General features: G+C 42.4%; 1 protein-coding gene across 4 annotated transcripts in view; it reads right to left on the reverse strand.

Moving 5' to 3' along the window:
• LOC142102168 (uncharacterized) overlaps positions 1-25,119 on the reverse strand; it is a 33,982-nt gene continuing 8,863 nt past the window's right edge. The window contains exons 1-12 of one of the 4 annotated variants that reach the window (XM_075186839.1): positions 15,663-15,764; positions 9,838-11,633; positions 8,438-8,588; positions 8,162-8,347; positions 7,937-8,074; positions 7,324-7,518; positions 6,798-7,020; positions 6,447-6,652; positions 4,325-4,370; positions 3,615-3,811; positions 2,659-2,717; positions 1-2,186 (exon numbers count right to left, since the gene is read on the reverse strand). In XM_075186839.1, the coding sequence (XP_075042940.1) occupies positions 1,979-2,186; positions 2,659-2,717; positions 3,615-3,811; positions 4,325-4,370; positions 6,447-6,652; positions 6,798-7,020; positions 7,324-7,518; positions 7,937-8,074; positions 8,162-8,347; positions 8,438-8,588; positions 9,838-11,498 (3,270 nt within the window). In that variant the 5' untranslated portion in view covers positions 11,499-11,633; positions 15,663-15,764 and the 3' untranslated portion in view covers positions 1-1,978. Of the gene's footprint in view, positions 2,187-2,658; positions 2,718-3,614; positions 3,812-4,324; positions 4,371-6,446; positions 6,653-6,797; positions 7,021-7,323; positions 7,519-7,936; positions 8,075-8,161; positions 8,348-8,437; positions 8,589-9,837; positions 11,638-15,662; positions 15,765-25,119 lie in introns of those variants that run through there. The other 3 variants (XM_075186838.1, XM_075186840.1, XM_075186837.1) reach the window with 3 other exon arrangements.

Here is a 25,119-nt window from a genome sequence, read left to right on the forward strand (position 1 = left end):
TAATATCAACTGTCAGTTTAATAAATATACTTTATACAATATGTGTGCTGATTTGTACAGCTACAGGTAATGGACACACAAATGGAAATGCCAAAATAGAGTCACTTTAAAGGCCATTAGGCCACAATTTGCGGCTAACTACGGCCTGTAGGCACCTTGGCATAGAGTCTTCCAATGTCTGGGATTCTTCCACACAAATCTCATTCATCCGACGCCTGGTTGATGGCTGTGGAAACGCTGGTTTCAGATCTGGTGACTGGTGGGCCAGGCAGCATCGTGTCATGCTCAGTAAACCAACGGGCAACCATATGTGCTCAGTGGATGGGGGGGGCATTGTCATCCTGGAAGACGCCTCTCCCGTCAAGAAAACAAAATGCTGCAACGTGGTGTGAAGATAATTAATCACCATTAAGCAGCGATTAGCATCTAAGAAAAATAATTGAACCGAAACCATGCCAGGAAAATGCACCACACAACCTTACGGATTTCCCAGAACCCTTCACTGTTGGAATAAAAGCATTCAGGGCCGTTTGTTGTGGATTACTTCAGAGTTTCATGCCGACATCACTTCAGACACCATTGCTGGTCAAACATTCAAGCGATTAGCTGCCTTGGTCACTGAATGTCTTCCCCAACGTGCCCCAACAATCACCCCTCTTTAAAAGTCACTAAGGCTTCCTCTTGCATCTATGTTAGTCAACTGGGACAGTCCAGTATTTTTATACATCCCTGACCAGGTGTTTCCATATTGATTTGTCACATACTGGTATTTACTCACTTGCTAACTCACTCACTGATTCACTCTGCTATTCACAGACTCTGCTGACAATCACTGGTTCACTCCACCTCTCACAGTTTCATTCTTCTGCAGACATATTGACTGACTCACTTCATTTGTGACAAGCTTGCTCTCAGTTCGCACTACTCCCAGGCCGTCTCCTACTTTTTCACTCACAGATTTACTTCAGGTCTCTTAGGTTCGCTGTCCTGTTGGTTCACAGCCATGTTTGTTGAATCATTCACTTATACCGCGTTCATACTGCCGCCCCGGCAATATCCCGGGTTTTTCAAGCCGGGTTTTTGCCAGGGCTCGGAGCGTCCCAGCTCAGAAACACCATTCATACTGCACCTCGGACCCGGGAATTTCCCGGGTTGACCCCATTCATACTGCACAAGTCTGTGCCCTGGCAATTTGTGGGAGTCATCACCAGAGCAGTTTTCATTGGCTGAAAAATGGTGATGTCATTGAAAGGTGACTGGTTTTTTGACGCATAAAGATGATGCATAATAAATGATGAAATAAAAGCAATTTTCTCCAACAAACTCCGATTCTGCTTCAGCTTGATCTGCACTCCACCATCCACCATTTCTCCTAAACTCCTTCTCGAATCTTCCACGGGCTCCCACCGATGACATCATCCTCCAGAGACAGGCAGACAGCCACTCAGCTTGTTTTCTGTGCAACCTGGGTTGCACCATTCATAGTGCAGGCAACCCTGGTCCAACCCAGGAATTACCCCTCGATAAATCCCGGGTTGAAGACCCGGGTTTTTAGACCCGGGATTTTTGACTTGTACCATTCATACTGCACCAAGACCCGGGTCGTTTGAGCTCGCCCCAGCAAAAACCCGGGATTTTGATGCAGTATGGATGGGGTATAATTAATTAACAAGTGTTTTACACAATTGCTCACTAAATTCCTTCCTTTGTTGACTGATTCTTCAGTAATAGATTCACTTGGTTCATTTCCTCACTTGTTGGCATTTCTGCAGATCATACATTAAATACACACCTGCACTTTACTATACATAAACTGATCAAATAACATTATTGTTATTTCTTGTGGACCATCAGGGTAAGTGTTCACCATTCCCTGCTGGGACAGAAACTGCTGGTTTGTGAGCAGGAGTCACGTCACTATTTTCACTACGGTGTGTCAGTCCTAGAAGTCTTTAGTTTGCCACATAAGTTCTATGTTTTACGTTGGTGGAGGTCCGTTGACATAGGTGAGCCTCAAAGACCAGGAAAATCGATGTGAAGAGCAGCTGGGTCGTGAAAAGATGAGAAGCGAGCTACCAAAAACTAATAACAGGACTAAGAAAGAGGCCAAACGCTTGATCCCGATCCTCAGGAATCCTGGAGAGCTGTAGGAGGTTTTGTGAGGCCTCCGGTTGGACAAGTCATCCCTGCCAAGAGAGAAAGAGACCGGGGGATTACTGTCTGAATACACAGATGGCACCGGCCTCTTCATTAGGTGATGTACAGAGGGTTCCTATTGGTCTCTGTTTTCTCAGGACAATGCCTTTATTCAAATAACTCCCATAATTTAAACGAGTGATGGATCCCAGCCCCACCTAACTCTTTGTATAACCTGTTCCCTTCATGGGACAATTTCCCTAAGACTTGGCCACATCTTCCGCGATGAAGCAGATTATTGAAAGCTGCAAAAGGGAAGGGCAAGGAGGGTCAAGGGGTATGGTATCGGTTTAAATGTTTACATTGCAATATTGGGCAATGAGGTTACCAATAGGAAATCTGTTCCATCTCCCCCACTATGATCTAACTTCTTAAATTATGTTGATTTTGTAAAACTTTTTACTTTTCAGCCCTGTTTTATAACCACCATATGATGATACTACAAGAAAGGGAGATGTTTACCTATTCTCCATGAGAATTGAGACCTCTTGCTTTGCAGGCTGGAGTTTCCGCTTCACGTCCTGCAAGAGAAAGGACACTTGTAACAACAGTACATCTTCCAGTAGTAAAGTTACGTGTCATCTGCACTCAGTGGGGGTCATTTATAAAGTGTATAATGGCCAGGACACAACAAACCCTCTGTGGTGATGTCACATGCTCCTGATTGTGCCGATGCTCCTAGATTTCCACGAAAGCGCTTGTTTCTGTGGAGCACGGTGACGGCATTTGTAGAGGAGCAGCAATGTGCACCGGTCGATGGGAATGAGGAGCTGGCTGGGCTGAGTTGGGGAGCAGGGGGGTGATTACCTTTGATGTGCGCTGAGCACAACGTATTTCTGTTTCGGTTTTGCACCAGGGTGCGATTTGCTGCACGTGACCAACGCATTTCATAGGGGAGACTGACTGGTGGCGGCTATTTTGCAAACGCAGCTGATTGGTTCACTAAGTACAGTGACATCATTGAGGCACTCCATGTTCTCACAGTGATGTCACTCCTAGGGCACTGGCAGGCTACATTTTCGTGAATACTAGTTTAGGGAATAAAATCCACTATGTGGTGAGCTTTATAGCAGGATCGCTTGGTTACTGGCCGCTCAGAACTTACATCTTCAAGCCATGTAAAATCAATAGCGATCTTTTCTTTCAACATAAATTTGGCTATAATAATCAACCAGTCAGATGATCTCTAGGATCGTAGCACTCACAGTGCAGAACAGTAGCCCCCAAATAGGTCAAATCATTAGCTGACTACTCAAACTATTCACTAGTTCAATAGTGTAATCTGTCGCTTGTACTCCTGTTCTGCCTAGTAGTTCGGGTAGATTGTTAATTGTATATATATAATGGCAATATAGGTTATGGCTTGTAAGGGGTTACTTTCTATACAACACCATTATCTCCGTGAATGTGTCACTTACCTGTGTCAACACCGCCCGCTTCTTCTTTCCCTGCCGTCTTCTATGCCCAGGACCGATATGGTGTGACTTGCTATCAGTTACCAGGGCATCAAAAGTCACTGGTGCCACCTGATCAGGGTTATTCCAGCAATGCCCAGGTGCAGGGAGGGGATTATCCATCCTGAGCGCTGAATTCAACTCTTCTGTAGAGATGGAAACTAAAACCAACGGAGATGTCTGAGTATCGAGTCATCAACCAAAAACTCTGAACGAAACAAACATGTTGCAGTGTGGCTGAGTGATTAGCATTGCTGCCTCAACGAGCAGGGGATCATGGGTTAGATTCTGACCAGGACCTTCTGTATGTGAAGTTTGTATGTTCCCCGTGCTTGCATGGGTTTCCTCCGGGTGCTCCAGTTTCCTCCCACACGCCAATGACGTACTGGTAGGTTAATTGGCTTCTGATTACATTAACCCTTGTGTGTTTGTGTGTCCATGTGGTAAACAGATTGTAAGCTCCACTGTGGCAAGGACTGATGTGAATGACTAAATATTCTCAGCAGAGCACTGTGTAATATATAAGGTCTATAGAAATAACCGTTAATAAATAAATAATATTACCAGTTTATGGTTTTACATTGTCTCTAAAACCACCCTGTTCTATCATGGTATAACATTATATGATGTAGTCGCTGGATATTGTGCTTAGAGTGACAGTGCAGGACACTCACCAGAACATGAGTCTGTCTCCATTCCTGGCAAAGAGCTATGTAGAGTCTACAAGGAGTAGAGAACCGTCATTATACAACAGATAAACAGATGCACAACATAAAGCACACGTGGAGTACAAACAAAGACACATACACAGAATGAAGAATAAAGGGGATAAAAATAGATAGGCAATGTTACTGAGGCCCGATAAGGGGAGGGCGGGGGGTGCGGGAGAGGGGAAAAGAGAGAGAGACAGAGAGAGAGAGAGAGAGATTGGGTGGACATGGGAGAGAGGGGGAGAGAGAGAGAGGGGGGGGAACATCGGAGAGAGAGTGACTGGGGGGGACAAGTGGGAGGGAGAGAGAGAGAGAGAGAGAGAAAGAGAGAGATTGGGGGACGAGGGAGAGGTAGAGAGATTGGGGGCAGGTGGACATGGGAGAGAGAGAGATTGGATGGACATGGGAGAGAGCGGGAGAGAGCGGGAGAGAGTGAGATGGGTGGAACATGGGAGAGAGCGATTGGGGGAGGGGGGAAAGAGAGAGATTGGCGGGGACTTGTGAGAGAGAGAAAAATTGGGAGGGCATGGGACCGGGAGAGAGAGATTAGAGGGGGCATGGGAGAGAGAGATTGGGGGAGAAAAAAAGAGATTAGGAGGGGACATTGGAGTGGGAGAGAGATAGATTGGGAGGACATGGGAGAGTGAAAGTGAGAGAGAGGGAGAGAGAGATTGGGGGGACATGAGAGAGGGGGAGAGATTGGGGGGACATGAGAGAGGGGGAGAGATTGGGAGGGACATAGGAGAAGGAAAAAGAAAGATTGGGAGGACATAAGAGAGGAAGAGAGAGAGAGCAAGAGAGATTGGGGGGACATGAGAGAGGGGGAGAGATTGGGAGGGACATAGGAGAGGGAAAGAGAAAGATTGGGAGGACATAAGAGAGGAAGAGAGAGAGAGCAAGAGAGATTGTGGGGGACATGGGAGAGGGAAAGAGATTGGGGGCACATGGAAGAGGGAATAAGAGAGAGAGAGAGAGATATTGGGGGTCAGAGAGAGGGAGAGAGAGATTGGGCAGATATAACTGTGGTTGCCTATCCAGTATTTTGGTTTTGTGAGCATTATACAAAAGTGTTAAAGTTATGTTATTGGATCATATTATACACCATCTCTTGGGTAGACTCTAAGCACACAGAGTACATATAATTTGACTATTTAATGCCTCATACCTATCAGAGTGATTTTTGCATTTAAAATGCCAGTAAGAATGCATATCAGATGCAAACGTGTTTGCTCTGCATTTTTAACAGCAAAAAACCCACCAAAACTGAACAAGTAGCATTCTGCAAAAAGCAACAGATATGGAATGGAATGCAAGTAAAACCAATAGGTATGGTAGCTCTAAAACAATGGTTTCTAATACCAGACCTGTTTACATGCATTGTATATACATTCAAAACATGTTTAAAAAAGGCCAGTGGATATGAGGCCTAAGAGTTAGGCACATAGTAGGTTTAGAGCTATTGTGGAAGTACAAGTCCTATCATGCGTCTGAAACCTTATGCAAATAACACAGGAAAAAATGTTAAGGAATAATGGGGGTATACACAGGGGTTTCCTATGGGTAATTAAACAGGGGAATTCCCAGGGGTTTCCTACAGGTAATTATCATTACTAACAGACTGAGTCATACAGAAACCAGCAAAGGAACATTAATTTTAAGGGCTGTAATTGAGGTAATAAGGTTAAAGCTTCTGACAGCGCTGTTTTCCAGTGGTATAATAGAGACTGAGTTGAGGACATAAGAGTCACATGGACACTGGTATATCCAGAGAAAACTACAGATAAGAAAATATAAAGACAATGTCTTTGGACTTCACATAAAATCCCACATTTCACATTTTATCTACACTCATCTTTCATGAACCCCATCCAGAATATAGAACAATTTGGTTACCTGCATGTTATTACCCATGAATGCAGGAAAGTTCCTGTACTGTTTGGCTTTGCTGGTAGCTGGATAAAAAAGGCTTACAATAAATGACAGACAAACACTACCACAAAGATACAGCTACTGATTGATAAGAAAAAGATAGGCACTGCAAGGAACACAAACAATTAGATAAGAAGAGAAACCAGTGAATATTTACTGCTGTATCTTCAATCTGTCCTGGACTGTCCATCTGTTCTTGGGTCCCCTTTAAGCTACAAGTGTCCCAAGGTGCAGTATGGCTGGTCACAACATCTATTAGAGGTTCCTGGTCCTCTTGGGTTCTGAGTTTTGAAGAACTGGCCCCAAAGTCTGAGCTAAAGCTGCTCTGTGATCCCTCACTCCTCTGAAAAATCTTCCAGGGGGCTGTTGGGGAATGATAGATAAATTGTTCTACTTCAATAAATTTAAACATTTTAGTCACATTTAATTGAGTATATATGTGAAAATGTGCTGTGTAGGGAAGGTTTTGGAAGGTGGTAGTAAAAGAACAGACAAAAACCTTACACACCTGAAGTGGCCGTGTAGAATGACTCTTGGCCATCGTGAGAGCTAGATCTTCCAACATCACCCAACGGGTCCCATTCCAGGTCAACAGCCAACACTACATTGGCAGCAGGGATGTTAAGTGGACTTGGTACTTCGTCCTGTTCAATGTCAAGGTCTAGGAATACATCTGAAGATCCAGAGGACGCATGTTCAAAACCGCTATCTAGAAAGTTGTCCTCAAACACCTTCAAGGAAAATATAGAGATTGTGGTCATTTATGCTTCTTATAATCACAAAATGTCATACTGAAATTGCTTACGGATGGCTAATCAAGAACTTTGGTCAAAAAGGAAGAGAACAGAACTTATGGTGGCAATTAATAGAAAATGAAATGCAATTTTATTGAAATAAGTTACATTCTAAAGCAAGATCAATGGCAAAATTGAGAGCAAATTAATTAAATGCATTCCATTGTGGTTTCCCAAACTGTATTTACAGTTCATGCTGCCCTAACTATAGTGAGCTCCCACTACAGGGTCTTTACATACCAGCTTGGTGCTCACAAGTCGTTTCTGTAAGCGAGAGAGACGGATGAATATCTCCTGGCAGTATGAACCTAGCTCTGTCATCTCCTCCTCCAAGGTCTCAGCATCTTGAGGGTCACTGTTATCTATCAGCAGACCTCCTCGCTCTAGGAGACACTCCACCCGCTTAATGTTGCTCCACACATCCTCCTGGAAGGCCTGATAATGAACCATCGACATTACTACAGCTGTATTATTGCTGACACTTGATAGATGTAACAAATTATTAGTATTATAATTACGATACCCAGCTGTTATGATGAATAAAATACACAGTGAACAGTAACAGTACTAGATATTGAAATTGTAATATACTAGTCCTAATATTAAATAACTAGAATTTCTAAAGGATCTGATATTGGATTTGGCATTGTAGCCATCAATAATAATTACTGCATACTCCAAGTTTGTTTTTACTCTTGGCTTCAAGAAACTGCTATGGGGTCAAATGTGGTCTCACGATATGCAAACGCGTGACGGATAATTGTACTACTACCAAGGGATTAAGAATGAATAGAGATGACGACATTAGCCATTAGATAGGTAACTATGACCTTATGAGACTCTTGATTTGCACCTTTAGTTGCTGTATTTTCTCAGTTGAGTTGCCACCATAGATATACTCTACACTGGATAGTTCTAGGTCCATCTCGGTCAGGCAGAGCTTCATGTCCTCCTGGTCAGTATCAAACTCTTCTCTCTGCTGGACCCTGGACTGTAAGAAGATGAACAAAAGTCTTCAACTATATTTTTAAATTATTTTTATAGTTTGGCTTATTCCAGTAGGAAACTGATGAGATACCTTCAAAGTCTGGTGGACCGTCTCAGTCTCCCTCTGCAGATGATACCAAAACATGTTAACCTCCTGCATCCTACTCCGCAGGACACTGGGAAGCAATGCCTGGTGACGAGTCTGGGTGAGTCGCCAGTACTGTCTGTTCAGAGATTCCAGGTCCAACAACTTCTCCTGCATTTCTCTCAGGAGAACCTGTATGTCACAAGGAGGATGGGAAGTAAAGGAGGGTTGGAAAAGGATTGTACGTAAAATGGTGGAATGATTGAATCATTTTCTTATTACCTCATACTTTCTCAGGGCCAGCTTAGCTTCTTTATGAAGGGTCTGGAATGGGTTCCGGAGGGACGCTGTTATCTTGGCAATCTGTAGCCAATCCTCAAATCGTGAAAGGGAGTTCAGGAACAGTTCACACAATTGTCTGTCCTGTTCCATACTGTGGAGAAAAGTACAACGGGTCAGGGAAAGATAAATGAAAAAACCTGATTAGACGTGGAAGGAGAGGTAGATAAATGTTGGTTATAGGAAGCGAGAGAGAAAGGATGTTGCATAATTGGAGGCTATCAAGAAGGAGTAAGTAGATGAGGATTAAGGATGGAGAACAATCATGTGTAGAGAGATAATGCGGCTGAATTAGAACCTCCTGTTGGGCTCTTCAGAGAGAACTTTACACTATATTACTTCATATATTTGATATATTGAGAGCAATATAAAAATTTAGGCAGTACATATTGACACATTTCAAGAGACAGTTAAGCTACTGTTGAACTTTAACAGTGAATACAAAGGGAGATAAACCTTAAATCCTGCAAATACGGGAGTTCTCCCTAATTACCAAAGCCCCCCTCCTGTAATGCTTCCTCACACAAAGCATCCGCAAGTCTATTTATCAAGGAAAGCGAAGGTACAAGTACCACCAATGCCCTCCGATTGCTAAGGACAATTGTTAGCCAGGGGGTGTTCATAGGAAAAAAAGCTTTATTATTAAAATAAAGAATATTTGCTGTGGTTTTTTTTTTGTTTTAAATGGAGCAGTGATCATAAATTGTATTACCGTAGGGAAGTTAATAAATATTCACACTATTCTATCTTGCATCACTCTGGGGCAATTCAGAAGCCGGAGATTGTACAATTGACTTTCTAGTATCCAAATAACAGAAATGTTATGTAGAGACTGCTGATTGGTTAAGTCATAAACAAGGGCATGACCAGTGACGTTATAACTGACATGTTAAGCTTTGTCATAAGAGGTTTTTGTCCTATAGCAGCACAACTTTAGACATTCGCAAACAGTTGTTAGGGTGGATATAACAGTTTGTGATGCAGGATTCAGGAATACTTTTAACTTCTACTTTACTTTTAAAAATAGAACACAATTAGAATTTATTGAGGTTGAACTTGTTGGACCTTTGTCTTTTTTGTTCCGTTTTGCTAACAAATTAATAAAATGTACAGAGGAAAGTGAAGGGTAAAACTAGAGTATGGATTCTGCCTTCATGTCTCATCCATGGAAATCAATTTTTGGATTAAGTTTGCTACTAGGTAGAGAAAACAGGGTTTCTGATGTTCATAACTCTACTGAAGGAAAAAAAACAACTTTCTGATATAATATTATACCTGTTGCCTACAAACTGTTTCTCAACCATATTCAACCAGACACATAATAAAATTGACATAATACTCACCGGACCTTATTTTCCACCGATGCCTTACAGATTTCACATTTCTTTGTTTCCTTCTGTTCTTCAGGTGGTGAAATATACAGGAGCCCAGAACAGTAAGCATAAGGGCAGCAAGGAAGGATTTCAGAGGTGTTGCTAGCTATGTGGGTGAATGCAGTGTGGTCTGGAGAGGTGAGACAGGTAGAGTGCGGGGCAGGAGGACTGTCAGAACATGAACCTAGGACTTTACTAATTGGTGAGTGATGAGTGGACCTTGTAAGGGAGCAGTTACAGAAAGATGGACAGGTGCAGAGTTTGGTAGACAAATGAGAGGAATGTTTGCTGATATATGAGTGGTCATTAAAAGGGGCATCAGATGTATTAGTACTGTAGGAGACAATATCACACTCAACATCTGCTTTAGATGGAAGGTCCTGAGCGGAACCTGGTGTGACAGTGTGAGAGGAAGAGAAACCAGTGGCCATAGTTTGAGTGTAAGTGATGTCACTATTAGTGGGAGTGATGTTGTTTGGTAGATCAAGGGAAGCCCTACCAGATGGAGGTTTAGGAGATGCAAAAAGAGAGAAGCAGTCTGGGGAGAATCCCGAAGGAGTAAAATGTGAATTATTTTGAGCTTGACAAGTACATGAGTTTCCAGTGGGGCAAATGTGGGATCCATAGCAGAAGTCACCAGGTGGAACATTGTTGAATTCAGAAGGGAGAAGAGATGAATATTCAACAGTGGAAGAAGAAATTGTATTATTTTGGATCAGAGAGGAACATTGTAAATGAGAATCCTTGTGTGATATGGAGATGTCTGGTAAGCAGTCAGTGGTCAAGTCACAAGCTTGGAAACTGGGAATGTTAAGAGGTGAAATTGAAGAATGGTCAGGTGGAGATAGGGAACAGCTGTCTGATGGGGATGTAGTGGAGCATTTTTGAGCAGGTGTGGTGTACTGGTTGAGTTGGCATTCAGTAGAGTAGTTAGGTTGGGGTATAGAGGAACAGTCAGTGAGAGATAGTGTGGAACTTTGAAATGGTGGTGTAGATGAGCCGTCAGTTGGATATTTTGTGGTTGGTACAGAGCAATAGTTAGGCTGACCTATGGAGGAAGAGGTCAGAGGAGATTTATCGCAATTAGGCTGAGAAATGGAGGTGCAGTTCAGAGGTGATATAGAGGCATAGTGAGTTTGCGATATAGAGTTTTGAGGTGACGAAGAAAAGTAGTCAGTTTGGGATATGAAGGAGTATTTCTGAGATGACGAAAAGGAGTAGTCAGTTTGGGATATGGAAGGATAGTTCAACGATGATATAGAAGCGCACTCAGGTTGGGACATAAATGAGCAGTTCTGAGGTGATATAGAGGAGCAGGGAGATTGAGAATTGGAGAAGTTCAGAGGTGATATAGAGGAATATTCAGTTTGAGATATAGGGAAGCAGTTTATAGGTGATATAGAAGAGTTATCAGTTTGGGATATTGAGGAGCAGTTTAGAGGTGATATAGAGGAATTTTCAATTTGGGATATGGAGGTGTAGTTCCTAGGTGATGTAGAGAAGTTGCTAGATTGACTTACAGGAGAACCGTTCTGTGGTGATATAGAGGAGCAGGCAGGTGTGGATATGGAGGAGCTGTTCAGAGGTGACATAGAGGAGCAGCAAGGTGGGGATATAGTTTGCATGTTCATGAGAAGAAAGAGGTGCTATGGAATGAAGGGAAAGAGGAGCAGTCAGCAGAGGAAGCTAAGAGGCATTTGGGATGGGGGCAAGAGGAGCAACTCATGAAGATAATATCCTCATTTCTGATGACACCATGGTGTGATCTTCCTGTGTAATGAAAGTGAGACAATCAGATTAAGCCTTCATACGCTATATATATATATTGAAACATTAAAGACTAGGCTAAAATAAGTGTGTTTCTGTGTGTTACAGAGCAAATTAACTCCTGACTGTTATGATGTGATCACAATGTTCCACTATCCACCTGTTTTTAAACTTGCAAGGACCCCTTTTCAGACTTCCGCCCATGGAGCCCAAGGATGAAGAGGGTCTGAGTAAACCAAAGGTGCCGTGAGGGGAAGGTAGGTGCACTAATCCAGACTGGTGCTGATGCCCAGTTGTGCACTTGTACCACCTCCACCAGTGGGAAAAGGTGTTAGACTCAGTTATAACTGCATACAAAACTCAATTCATCTGTTGAAGTACCTGTGTAAGCCTACCAGCCCAAACCACCATAAAGGCTAAGATTTGCCTGCCTCACTTGAAGTTTCTGGAAAGGTGGCGCTTGGCTGTGACATCATAGCCTAGTGCCGCACTCACAAAGTAACACTGACATGGCCAAGCTGCAGCCGAGCTTCACACGTAAGGGGGCGCAACAGGGGCGTTAAGAACTTTGGATGAGCGACATTATGTCACTCAATGATTTAGATTGCCCTGATGGTAGTGTTGCCCTGAGCTCAGTAGTAGAGCATTTTACAGCAATTGGAAACGTTCATGGTCGAAGGTCTGAAATGTTATTCTTGGAACACTACAATAGTGGTCAAAATATGGTGAACTATAGTAGAAAGGTTGTGTTAAGATCAGGGGAGGGCTGGCAAATTTTAGCCTGGGGTGCAAGACTCGACTCAGCAGCCTATTAGGAACATTTTAAAGGGATAGATAAAAATGCAGGTGGCCCTGTGACCAGCCCAAGGTAGCCCACTATTGGGACATGCCCGGGGAGCATCTGCCTCCTTACCCAGCCTGCCACTGGTTTAGATGGTGGTAACCAAACATTACAAACAGCAAAACTTGAAGATGCGCAGAGCACATAGCAGGCAAAGTCCTACCTACTATCTCTTTAGAACCATCATCTAAATTAATTACAACTTTTACACATCTCTTCTCACTAGATGGCACTGTAACATATATGCCGACATAAGCTTCTGTTTTCTCTATCCTGAACATACACCAGTGTGTTAATAAGCTGTTTTTGAATGTAGTGACAGACCATGCTTATCCCCCATTGGGCAAACGCTCTGATCTGCTAAGCTCCACCAATCAGAAGGGACACAACTGATTGGAACATTATAAGGTTATGGATGAGATATACCTTTCAGATACGGACTAATTCGAAACTTATTATGCCATTTGGGGCCCATGGTTAGACCTCATAGACTCCCCAGAGTCTCTGATTTTAGATCTGACTAATTGATTGGCAATGCTCCTATTTTGAATTTGAATGTTGGCTTTTTAGGGCGGACCATATGGGTTTGTCTTGTATCTGGCATATACATAATTTGCTGGGTTAGCGGTGCTCTAAACTGAGGGCTTGAGTGAGGATTTTTCTAGACTTTCCCACCTGCCCCAATGTGGTCACCTTTTCCCCCTTTGTCTTTGTCTGCGTGTTTTATGTTATGAGGTTATTAGCAGCTGTGTGTCTGGTTTGGTATATACCTTTTCTATGTACTAGATTCCTTATAGGCCTGGTGCCATGATTCCACTCTTCCAATGTCAATAGCCTATCATGCCATTTTGTTGGATTTGCATTTATAACCTGTTTGTGTTATTAAAACCCAATAAAAAGTTATTTAAAAAAAAGAAGAAGAAGGGACACAACTGTCCCTTGTCTACTATACGCATCCAGAAGACTCCTGAATTGAGGGGAGACCTTCCAGACTCCAACCAGAGCAGGCGATTCTCCCTAGCTTGCCTGCAAATTGGCCAATTCCATCATCAAACCATGTCCACCTCAGTAAACACTGACTGTCAGGGAAGTGATGATGCCATTAGCTTTATGGTCTGCCCACATCACTGGTATCACACAGTCACACCCACCTCTTGTCTTCATCATCATTTATTTATACAGCGCCACTGATTCCGCAGCGCTGTACAGAGAACTCATTCACTTCAGTCCCCATTGGAGCTTACAGTCTAAATACACAGACACACACACACACACACACACACACGTCAATTTTGATAGCAGCCAAGTAACCTACCAGGTTATCATATACCATTTCTATTACATACAAAATAACTAAAAATTATGTAAGTTTACAAAACCTTCTTGCAGTTGGCTCCTTATACTGTACACAGCAGAATAAAGTGAGCACACCTGAAATTTGTATCGTAATTACAAGGGTTCTATTTTAGAAATAATTCTATATATCTATATCGATCAAGCCACACGCTGGGGCAATACCTACTTAATGATTCAGCGCTTGTTTGACCTGAAGCCGTGTCTTGTGGACATGACCAGCCCTCAAGTGACACTAAGCGCAGGTCGGTGGACACAGGTGACGGAATTGGAAGAGTTGCTCCATCACCCACAGGGACTAAATATTACAAAGCTGAGGACTTGGCTCCAGGCGTTTTCTTGAAGGAGTGGAGGAACCTGATGTATCAAAAATCCCAAAGAGGAGGGTCAACTGCAGATGGCTTTGTTGCTTCCATGAAACTTAGAGAGGCCCTATTATTAGAAATACTACAAGAAAAGAACATTCTTTAGGCAGCTGTTTATGCAGACTCAATGCACCGGATTCTGCTGGATGACCAACGGATGACTAAAGGGAAAGATGCTCTACTTGAGGTAGCAGTTAGGATGAATGGGTTACAGGAATGTCAGGAGGAAGAGGTTAGTGTTTCTGCCATGTCTTCAGCCCCCTCATGAAACTAGGGGGCTGAAGACATGGCAGAAAGAGAGACAAGGGTCAATTTTGCTAGCAGCCAATTAACCTACCAATATGTTTTTTTGAGTGTGGGAGGAAACCGGAGCACCTGGAGGAAACCCACGCAAACACAGGGAGAACATACAAACTCCACACAGATAAGGCCATGGTCGGGAATTGAACTCATGACCCCAGTGCTGTGAGGCAGAAGTGCTAACCACTGAGCCACCATGCTGCCCATCTTCCTCTCTTCCTTCCGCATCACCCAGACAACAGGAATGAAAAGTAGATCATTATGCATCATCTTGACGTACGAAACCGTGTATAGACCGGTTTAAATGGGCAACTGGAATATAGGTGCTCGATGTCGCAAAGTAACTTGTAACTGCTGGGCATCGTTTTTTGTAGCTTTGCAAATGACCCTTAATAAGCAAGAGAAACATACTTTGGGCTTCATTTATGAAATGGACTGCAGGCACGCCACAGGCGCCTCGGTTGTCCAGCGACTCTAGTTGTGCGGAGAGGAGGAAGATCTGAAGACGTGCACTGCTGCAAACATGTAAACATCACATCTAGGGGCATATTCAATTACGATCCCGATCCGCGGGATCGCGCCGGAACGGCCGCGAGTCTAATCCGTGGTACCGCATTAACGTGGATTTTCGATCGCAGCCCATAGGGCTGCGTACGAAAATCCGCGTTAATGCGGTACCATATTAACGGCCGTACTGCGCATTTTCGCGCGTTACCGCGGATCGGATCGTAATTGAATATGCCCCCTAATGTCCACCCTCTGACCACTTTACCACCAACAACAATATACAAGACAGCACACGGTCAAAGGGCATCCCAAAGAATTGCGTTGTATTGAAACAAATACGTAAATTTACGTTAGAGAAGAGAGCAGAGGGTATAAGATAATTCAGGACCAAAGCCCTTTAGTACAAACCCTTTCTTTACATAAACTTATCATTACTAAAATACCGCTCCATTTAGCCTCATTTATCGCCTAAATTCGGTGGTAATCTCCACCCCCTAAATTGATCATGATAGTAAGGGCACATGTGACACTTATTTTATATGTGAAGCTTTTTTACAGCGTTGCACACGCAGCACGAACCATGCTCTGCAGTTATATTACTATTCTGCTGCTACCAGCCCCCTTAATGTCAATACTGATATATGTGCCCACCTAAAACATACCTGCCTTGACTCTCAGTGTGCAGGGGTAACCCACCCAGAGTGGTGTCTGTCATCCATGCAGCATCTCCCGAAACTCCACATGGACACAACTGTGATGTGTTGTTTCAGTTACAGAGTGTTCAAAGTCCGCAGTAACGTCTCCCTGACACCGCGCCAAAACAAACAACACTATAACCATACTCACAGCACTGTCCACAGCGAGCAGACACTGATTTTTTTTTAAAATAATACTTTTTATTTAAAAATGTCATTATACAGGAACAGAATGAATGTAAAAGGGTACTCAATAAACAGATATGAGAATCCAAGTATCATGATATAAAAATATGTCTATACATCATGTTAATACAATTTCTTTTTCAAATGATGTAGCTATTGAAAAACAAATAAATATAGTAGAGAGGAAGGGGAAAAATCAGTGTAGAGAAAGAAGAAGGAGTAAAAAACAAGACATGCACTCTCCAAATGTAATTAGAAAGTGTTTTACAAACATTAATCAAATCTTTAGACTTAGAGGGGCCGATTAAATTCACAGCGGTCATCATCGCGATGTCCGAACACGCAATTTTCCAGATACTAAGGTGCCATAACAGTGATTAACTGCTGTTCTGCCTGGGACATGTTTGTTGGGAATTTTGGAGGTATGTAATGAGCTTTACAGTGCTAGGCAGCCCTTTGTGGGGTGTGGCCACTCACCCTTTGTGGCATGGCCATGCCCCCTGTCCAGCTGCCATGGACATGCATGTTGGCATGCATGCATAGGAAGATTATTGTAATTTTTTTTCTACCAATACTTCAACATAAATCATAGTGCTCAGCTTATTTGTTATAACACTGGGGTGATAGTATAATAAACCCTCTGCCAAATAAATAGCTTGAGGAAATAACAATAAGAGATGCCGCTGCGGCAAAGACGATCTTGGCAGAAAAATGTGGCCCCTTCATTCATATTTCTGTATATCAATTTGTTGCCCTTTATATACAATAAGCATTGTGACTTTCTTTGTCATATTAAGCTCAGTTTAATAACATTCTGTGCTTGTATGCTTAATGAATTCACACATGAATGAGGACTCATTTCATAAACAGCAGCGTTACAACATTATCTATCTCTGAAATAAATGGCAATAAAGAGTGGTTGTTAACGCTTAATTCGGGTGGCACTTGATAAATAGACGTCATGATGTCACAAAGAGACAAGCAGAAAAAGGATCTTAGCAAATCAAACTAGATGAGGGGGCACAAGAGAACTGGGGGTCCCAGAATAAAGTTAAACTTGACTACTTTGTCCTGCAAATGTGAGGTGATTGTGGGCATCAAAGCCAGTGATCGGTGAGCATGAAAGAGCTGACCAACGTCAACTTCTTTTTCAATTCCAAAAATGACCTTCAAGCATAATTTGGACCTCCTCCCAAAATCAATGACAATTTAGTAACTGTCCATCATATGTGAATTACCACAGGCGTGCCATCATAAAGGTGAAGAATAGGGAAATATTTTATGAAGTCTTGTGGGCACCAGGTGCCATCTACTATAAACCCGGTATGAATTTTCCTTTATTAAAGTGGGAATAGAAACCTTAGCAACCCTACTCCTGATTTTAGGCAACATGTCCTGCCCAAAGAGGTGGGGGACGGGGGTCAAAGTGGATCTTCAAAGTCCATAATAATTCTGCTGTAGTGGGTTTAAGAGCAGCTAATAATGATACAAGGGTGACTACACCAGCATTAGATATCTCAATATGAAGCCAACTGATGGTGGTCAGAGGGGCAAACCAGGACACAAGCTGGTCCAGATGAATGGTATATAATAATGCTTACTGTAACGCTTAGCGCACACTCGCCAAGTTCACTGATACATCCTTATATTGCTGAATCCCACCAAAAACAAATATACACAGAAGAAAATATACAGGGCTGAAATGCAACTTGGAGAGTGTACAATAAGAATGATAACCAAATACAACAGTCTACCTATGGCAGGATCCAAACAATAATACTCACCAGGAATCATTCATATTGATTAAAAACCTAACTAAACATAAAAAAACCTCAACCTTCTGGCAATAACAGAAACATGGCTCATGCAATCAGACACTGCCTCACCTGCAGCACTTTCACATGGCGGCCTCCATCTCACCCACACCTCCAGAACTGAAGGCAGACAAAGAGGTGGGGTTGGACTACTTCTCTCCCCACAGTGCACGTTTACAGTTCTACCAAATGTCCCATCACTCACGTTCACATCTTTTGAAGTACATGCTATTCGCATCTTTAATCCACTCTCTCTACGTGTTGCGATGATCTATCGTCCCCCTGGAGCACACCAACAATTTATTGAGGATTTCTCTGCATGGCTCCCTCACTTCTTATCTTCAGACATCCCCACCATCATCATGGGTGATTTCAACATCCCCATTGATAACCCACCTTCCAAAGCTGCTTCCAAACTACTCTCTCTAACCTCCTCACTTGACCTCTCCCAGTGGATTGAATCTGCTACTCATAAGGATGGCCACTGCCTTGATCTTGTTTTCTCTAGACTATGCTCAGTTTCTAATTTTCTTAACATACCCTTCCCCCTTTCGGATCATCACCATATCAGCTACTCACTCACCCCCACTGCTCTAACCTCTCTACTGTCTAACTCTACCAAGCCTCCTCATACCCGCAGAAATCTGAATTCTATTGATCTTCAACAATTTTTCACCTCTCTCCAACACTTTCTATCCCCTATCTCTACATTCTCATCCCCTGAGATGGCAGTACCCCATTTTCACCAAACCTTAGCAACGGCCCTTGATAAAGTGTCTCCAGCTACACTACATACTACACGTCGACTTCGATGTCATCCGTGGCACACTAAAGCAACACAAAATCTTCAAAAACTGTCCCGTAAAGCAGAACGTCACTGGCGTAAATCTCGCACCTCTAATGACTTCTTCACATATACTTCTGTCTACCGCTCCTATCGAAATGCTCTGGACAGTGCAAAACAAACATACTTCCAATCTCTTATCTATGCTCAGGCTTCTAACCTGAAATGCCTTTTCAATACATTTGAATATCTTCTCAATCCTCCCACCCCGAACCCTCCATCTACTATCAGTGCTCAGGATCTTGCTTCCTACTTCAAGGACAAGATTGACAAGATCAGACTAGAAATGATATTCTCTTCCTCGACAAGCAATCAGATCAATTCCTTCCCACTACCCTCTGACACCCTCTCTTCATTTGACCCCACAAATGAAGAGGAAATTTCTACGCTCTTCTTATCTTCCTACTCTACCTCCTGTCCTCTTGATCCTATTCCCTCGCAAATTGGTAGATCCCTGTCTTCTGTGCTTATTTCAACTCTAACTCAAATCTGTAATCTCTCGCTCTCTACTGGCATCTTTCCATCACTATACAAGCATGCAGTGATTACTCCTATTCTAAAAAAACAAGATTCCGACCCAAACTCTCTATCAAATTACCGTCCCATCTCTCAGCTGCCGTGTCCCTCCAAGCTTCTAGAGAGACTTGCCTACACTCGCCTCACACGCTTCCTTTCCGCTAACAACCTGTTGGATCCTCTTCAGTCTGGCTTTCGTTCTCAACACTCCACAGAAACTGCGTTGACCAAGGTTGTCAATGATCTGATCACTGCTAAAACTGAACGCCATTACTCTCTCCTAATTCTCCTGGATCTCTCGGCTGCATTTGACACCGTTGACCACTCTCTTCTCCTACAAACGCTGCCATCCCTAGGTCTTCAAGACAATGTTCTATCCTGGTTCTCATCCTACCTTTCTAATCGCTCTTTCACTGTTAATTTCTCTGGAGCCACCTCTGCTCCGCTTCCCCTATCAGTTGGAGTACCACAAGGCTCGGTGCTAGGTCCTCTGCTGTTCTCTATCTATACCGCCTCTCTTGGAAATGTAATAAGTTCCTTTGGCTTTCAGTATCATCTCTATGCGGATGATACCCAAATCTATCTATCCTCTCCTGATCTCTCGACATCTGTGTTGTCCCGTGTAACTGACTGTCTTTCTGCCATTTCATCTTGGATGTCCTCTCGCCAACTCAAACTTAATCTTTCTAAAACAGAGTTAATAACATTCCCACCCACCAACAAGAGCATACCTGACATTTCTATCTCTGTTGATAACATGACCATAAATCCCACCCCACAAGCTCGCTGCCTAGGTGTAATTCTTGACTCACACCTATCCTTTGTTCCCCACATTGAATCTATATACAAATCCTGCTACTTACATCTAAAGAACATTTCCAGAATTCGCACATATCTCACGCAAGACACTGCAAAAACCTTAATTCATGCACTCATCATCTCCCGCATTGACTATTGCAATTCCCTCCTTACTGGTCTTCCCAAGAACAGACTCAAACCTCTACAATCTATTTTGCACGCTGCGGCAAGACTGATTTTTCTTGCAAATCGTTCTTCCTCTGTTGAATCACTCTGTATGTCTCTACACTGGCTGCCTGTTTTGTACCGAATCCAATATAAAATACTTTTACTAACCTACAAGGCCAGCAACAAAGCTGCACCAACATACATCTCCTCTCTTGTCTCAAAATATCTCCCAACTCGGCAACTCCGTTCTACACAAGATCTGCGTCTCTCATCCACCCTCATTACATCCTCCAATTCCCGGTTACAGGACTTTTTTCGGGCTGCACCCACTCTATGGAATGCTCTCCCTCGCACAGTAAGACTCTCCTCTGGTCTACAAACTTTCAAGCGTTCTCTGAAAACCTACCTCTTCAGACAAGCTTATAATATTCCTCAGCCACCCTCTTAACCTCGCTACGTTTAGCCTGTTACACAATTTCACACAAGACAACTACCCCCTGACCAACATTGTTGTGTGACGGGATCATTTAGCTTATGAGTCACTTTTACCTTTGCAGTCTGGCTGGGCCAAAATGCATAATGTAGACTTAACCTCATGTATCTATCTCCCATTGTCCCATAGATTGTAAGCTTGCGAGCAGGGGCCTTCTCACCTCTTTGTCTGTTTTACCCAGTTTGTTTATTAGTTTATTATGTTTGTCCCCAATTGTAAAGCGCTACGGAATATGTTGGCGCTATATAAATAAATGATGATGATGATGAAGTATATATAACAACAGTAATATATAAATGAGTAAGTAAACGCCGGTAATTATGGCATTGAATGCAGATTGCAGATGCTGTCAAGAGCACCCGAGCAGATTTAGATTGGAACAAGCTAACATTGCAATATATACTTAAGAAGAACTCCATTACCCTCATTGTTACTTTGCTAAAGAGGATTACACTCTTCGTACATTGTTTTTTCAGCTACGGACTAACGGGTTATCTGTAAAAGATAGCATGCATGTGAAATCTACTACTATTGTGAAAAAAAATACAATAATAAAAATATAAAGATAATATATTATATAAATAATATAGAGATAAGAATAAATAATAAATATTGTTCTTGATCTATTCCTTAATGAAATAATTTCTTTACTATATGATATATATTTGCATCCCGGACATTTATATGGTCACAGGTAGGCATCCAGAACAAGCCTGGCCAACCTGTGGCTCTCCAGGTGTTGTGAAACTACAAGTCCCAGCATGCTTTGCCAGTAGTCAGCCGATAGCTAGCAGGGCATGCTGGGACATGTAGTTTCACAACAACAGCTGGAGAGCCACATGTTGGCCAGGTCTGATCCAGAATATCTACATTTATAGAATCCCCCTAGCCTAGGGATTGACCACACATTATTCTGATCTCTTCCCTTGTTTATATTGTCCAATGCTCTTCAGTATTGGGGCTGAAGATTTAAGTTACCTCAGTAATAATTCTTTTAAAATCACATCATCCTTTAGGTTATGCCCATGTTGATTGAAAATCTTCTTAATGTTACCATACAGGTTATTATATCTGATAGTAACAGGTGACGTCTCTCTGTTGGGCCTTTGTTTACCAATTATTACTCAACAGATCCTCTATACTGAGTTTTCTAACACTCTCCAAGAATCATCTACTAATATTACATCATAGCGTTACTCAAGAAACCGTCCTCCAGTGATCAAAGCCTGTTCTTCAAAATCTCCTTCCACCGTTCAATTCCTCTGAAACTGCCCAAAATTGGAGATTGATTTAGTGATTACTAGGATGGTCTATGTAAACATTACACTCAACGTGCTGGTAATTATTATTCTCTAGGCTTTATCATTTTATAATAAAGGAGTATAAAATCGGCAAAAAAATAATTAACAAACATGTCATGATGGTGCCTGCATAGCTCATCTAGATTATGGGTGCCCGCGTGTGGGTGGAGCTTGACTTGTCTACTCTTCCGGAATGTGTGGGAGACTCCCGATTTTCAGGGTAATTCTCTCGAACTCCTGGGAGAGCAGGTCACCCTCCCGTGTCCAGTCAACTTTCTAGTGAAGTGGGTAGGACGGGGGCCTCAATGTCATGATTCACGGCATTTGACGGGGACAAAATGACACATTTCGCCATTAATCATGTCATTGAGGCCTGCCGGACACAGGATGTGGGAGACTTGCCTGCTCTCCCGGGAGTCCCGGAGACATACTCGGAATTCTGGAGTCTCCCAAACATTCCGGGAGAATAAGCAAGTATGGACTATGTATTCTTTCATAAGCAAGGCCTTCTCTCCTACTGTCTTCTTACCACTCCCGCCTCGTCCACCTGTGCTCTTGTGTTGTGCTTCCTCAATGTTCTTTTTGTTCTATACATTACCGATTACATCTTATGAACAGTTTTATGCTTCCTGAATATCTAGTACTTTGCCTGTTTGTCCTCTGTGTCTCTGTAATCTGCTTTACTTCCCCAATGCACGCTCTGCAGATATCTGTGGAGCCTTATAAATAAATGATAACAGTAAGAATAAATGGTGAGATGTATTTTTAGCACATTCTGATAAAGACATGAGCTTCTGGACTGCCAGCAATACACTGCAGATTGTTATATAAGGAGGGCCTACTTACCCAGTGAGTCAGAACTTTGCTGTAAACCGCAAATAATTACCTGTCATTCTCATTACTAATTATAGCTAGTGTAATCATATAGACAAAGGGGGCGGAGGAACCCACCCTTGAAATCACACCACCCCTCCCAAACAGATCTGGATAGGGCAGCACTATATAAAAGCTATTATTATTGTCAGAGTCCATGACATTCATCGTTAACTTCACGTTAACATGCTCAGTAAAACATATGGACATTTGTTATCTTGCAGAGAGAAGCTCGTTTGTGCTCACTTGCATTACAAGGGAGCCGCAGAAGTCTCAAGTCACATACTGCAATGACACAGCGCCCCCAAGTGGCCAAAGTAAGTTGAAAAATCCCAGCAGTTCCATAATCATCATCATCATCATCACCATTTATTTATATAGCGCCACTAATTCCGCAGCGCTGTACAGAGAACTCACTCACATCAGTCCCTGCCCCCATTGGAGCTTACAGTCTAAGTTCCCTAATATAGACACACACACACACACACACACACACACACAGACTAGGGTCAATTTGTTAGCAGCCAATTAACCTACTAATATGTTTTTGGAGTGTGGGAGGAAAGCGGAGCACCCGGAGGAAACCCACACAAACACAGGGAGAACATACAAACTCCACACAGATAAGGCCATGGTTGGGAATTGAACTCATGACCCCAGTGCTGTAAGGCAGAAGTGCTAAGCACTTAGCCACCATGCTGCCCAATAAGGGATAGTTTATTACTAACTATACATTGAATTTGCACTGAACCACAGCAACTAATTGGCGATTAGCTTTTACCTGCTTAGTGCAAGCAAGACAGTAAGATCAAGTATCTGATTGGTTGCTGTGGTTTTGCATCGAAATTCAATGTAATTAAATTTGACCTATAGTTCAGGTGTTAATATTATAGCAAAAAGGACAGATATGAAATGCTCAAGTGCTATGGAAGCAAACCCACACATCCCAAACCTGCTGGACCTCACCCTAGTATTAGACCTTGGTTTCCTTAGAGGCCGATTGTCCTTTTCATCACTATGGTGATCCCACTTGCAGTTCATCGTGCACAGAGAACCGAGATAGCTACTAACAACTACATCCAGCACAAGAGAAGTAGTAATGGCAAGGAATAAAAAGTGCAAAGTCAGAGACTGAGACATCTATAGGGACAGTCCCTTATAATCAACTGCATAATAATATACCTGCATCAATACACCAAGGCTAAATACACAGATATGAATAAGACTTTTGAACACAGTATTTTAAAAAGAAGTTTCTCTTCCTGTTATAAACTAATAAGAAATCAGTGCAAGGTAGATTGTAAATGTAGACAACAGTCAAGAATAATAAACAAAACTTTATTAAACAAGGTTAAAATCATTTATGCATTTCTGAATCAGAGCTGGTGTTTGGACAAGCTATATAAATGAATGCTCTCAGTGGAGCACACTACAGAGCAGAGCCTGCTGGGAGTTGTAGTCTATCAGCAGCTTGGGAGGCACAGTGGACCCTGATCCAGAACATTAGAAGAACTGTTTGTCAGGTCCCACTTTTTTTTGCTGCATTCACTCTGGCAATAAATATTGTATTTAAGAGCTGGCTCTGGGAGTGGAAGGTTGAACATTCCTCTCTTTATGGACGAGGTGACACTTTCGCCTCCTTTCATGTGGCTGGATTTATGGGGAACTGGCAACAGCTACTTATATTTACAAGTGGCAGATGCTTATCAATCTGTAATCTTTATTAAGGAGGTTTCTTTGAAATGCAAAAAGTACATTATCATCTATAAATATACTTGACTGTGCCCTTCAGATATACAGTAAAACAACATGGACGTAGATTTACTACAACTTCTAAAAAGGAAAAGTTGAGGTGTTGCCCATAGCAACAAAACAGATTCCAGTTGTTCTTTATCTACATTCTAGAACATGATAGCTAGAATCTGATTGGTTGCTATGGGCAACACCTGCCGATTTCCTTTTTAGAAGTTTTAGTCAATCTACCCCCATGGCTTGTGTTATTCTGACCAGAGACTCTAATTTGCTTGCAAACAAGTGTAACTCTAAACCCAGTGGAGGCAGCCATTTTATAGGCTGAACCAACATGCATTTTTACAAGTGACACCACCTACTAGTGATAGGTTACATTCTCATGAATATATTTCAGCCCAAAATATCTCCTCTCTCACAATATATAGTTGATGAGTAGACTTTAACAATTGGGAGCTGTCTCTGTTGCAATATAACAAAATACCATTTATACATTTCAGAAGAACAGTGCCCTATTTTGCCAAATTATCGTAAAAAAAATGGTTGACTTCAACAAAACGTAAATTTTAAACTAAGTATTTCAATATTTGAACATTGTTCCGTCATTCATAAACCAGAACACATGATAAAGCGCGGCCAGTTTCTATGAGAAAATCGCATCTGTTTGTCTGTTACATACATA

Source organism: Mixophyes fleayi, chromosome 9, assembly GCF_038048845.1.
Source record: "Mixophyes fleayi isolate aMixFle1 chromosome 9, aMixFle1.hap1, whole genome shotgun sequence".
Lineage (NCBI taxonomy): Eukaryota > Metazoa > Chordata > Amphibia > Anura > Limnodynastidae > Mixophyes > Mixophyes fleayi.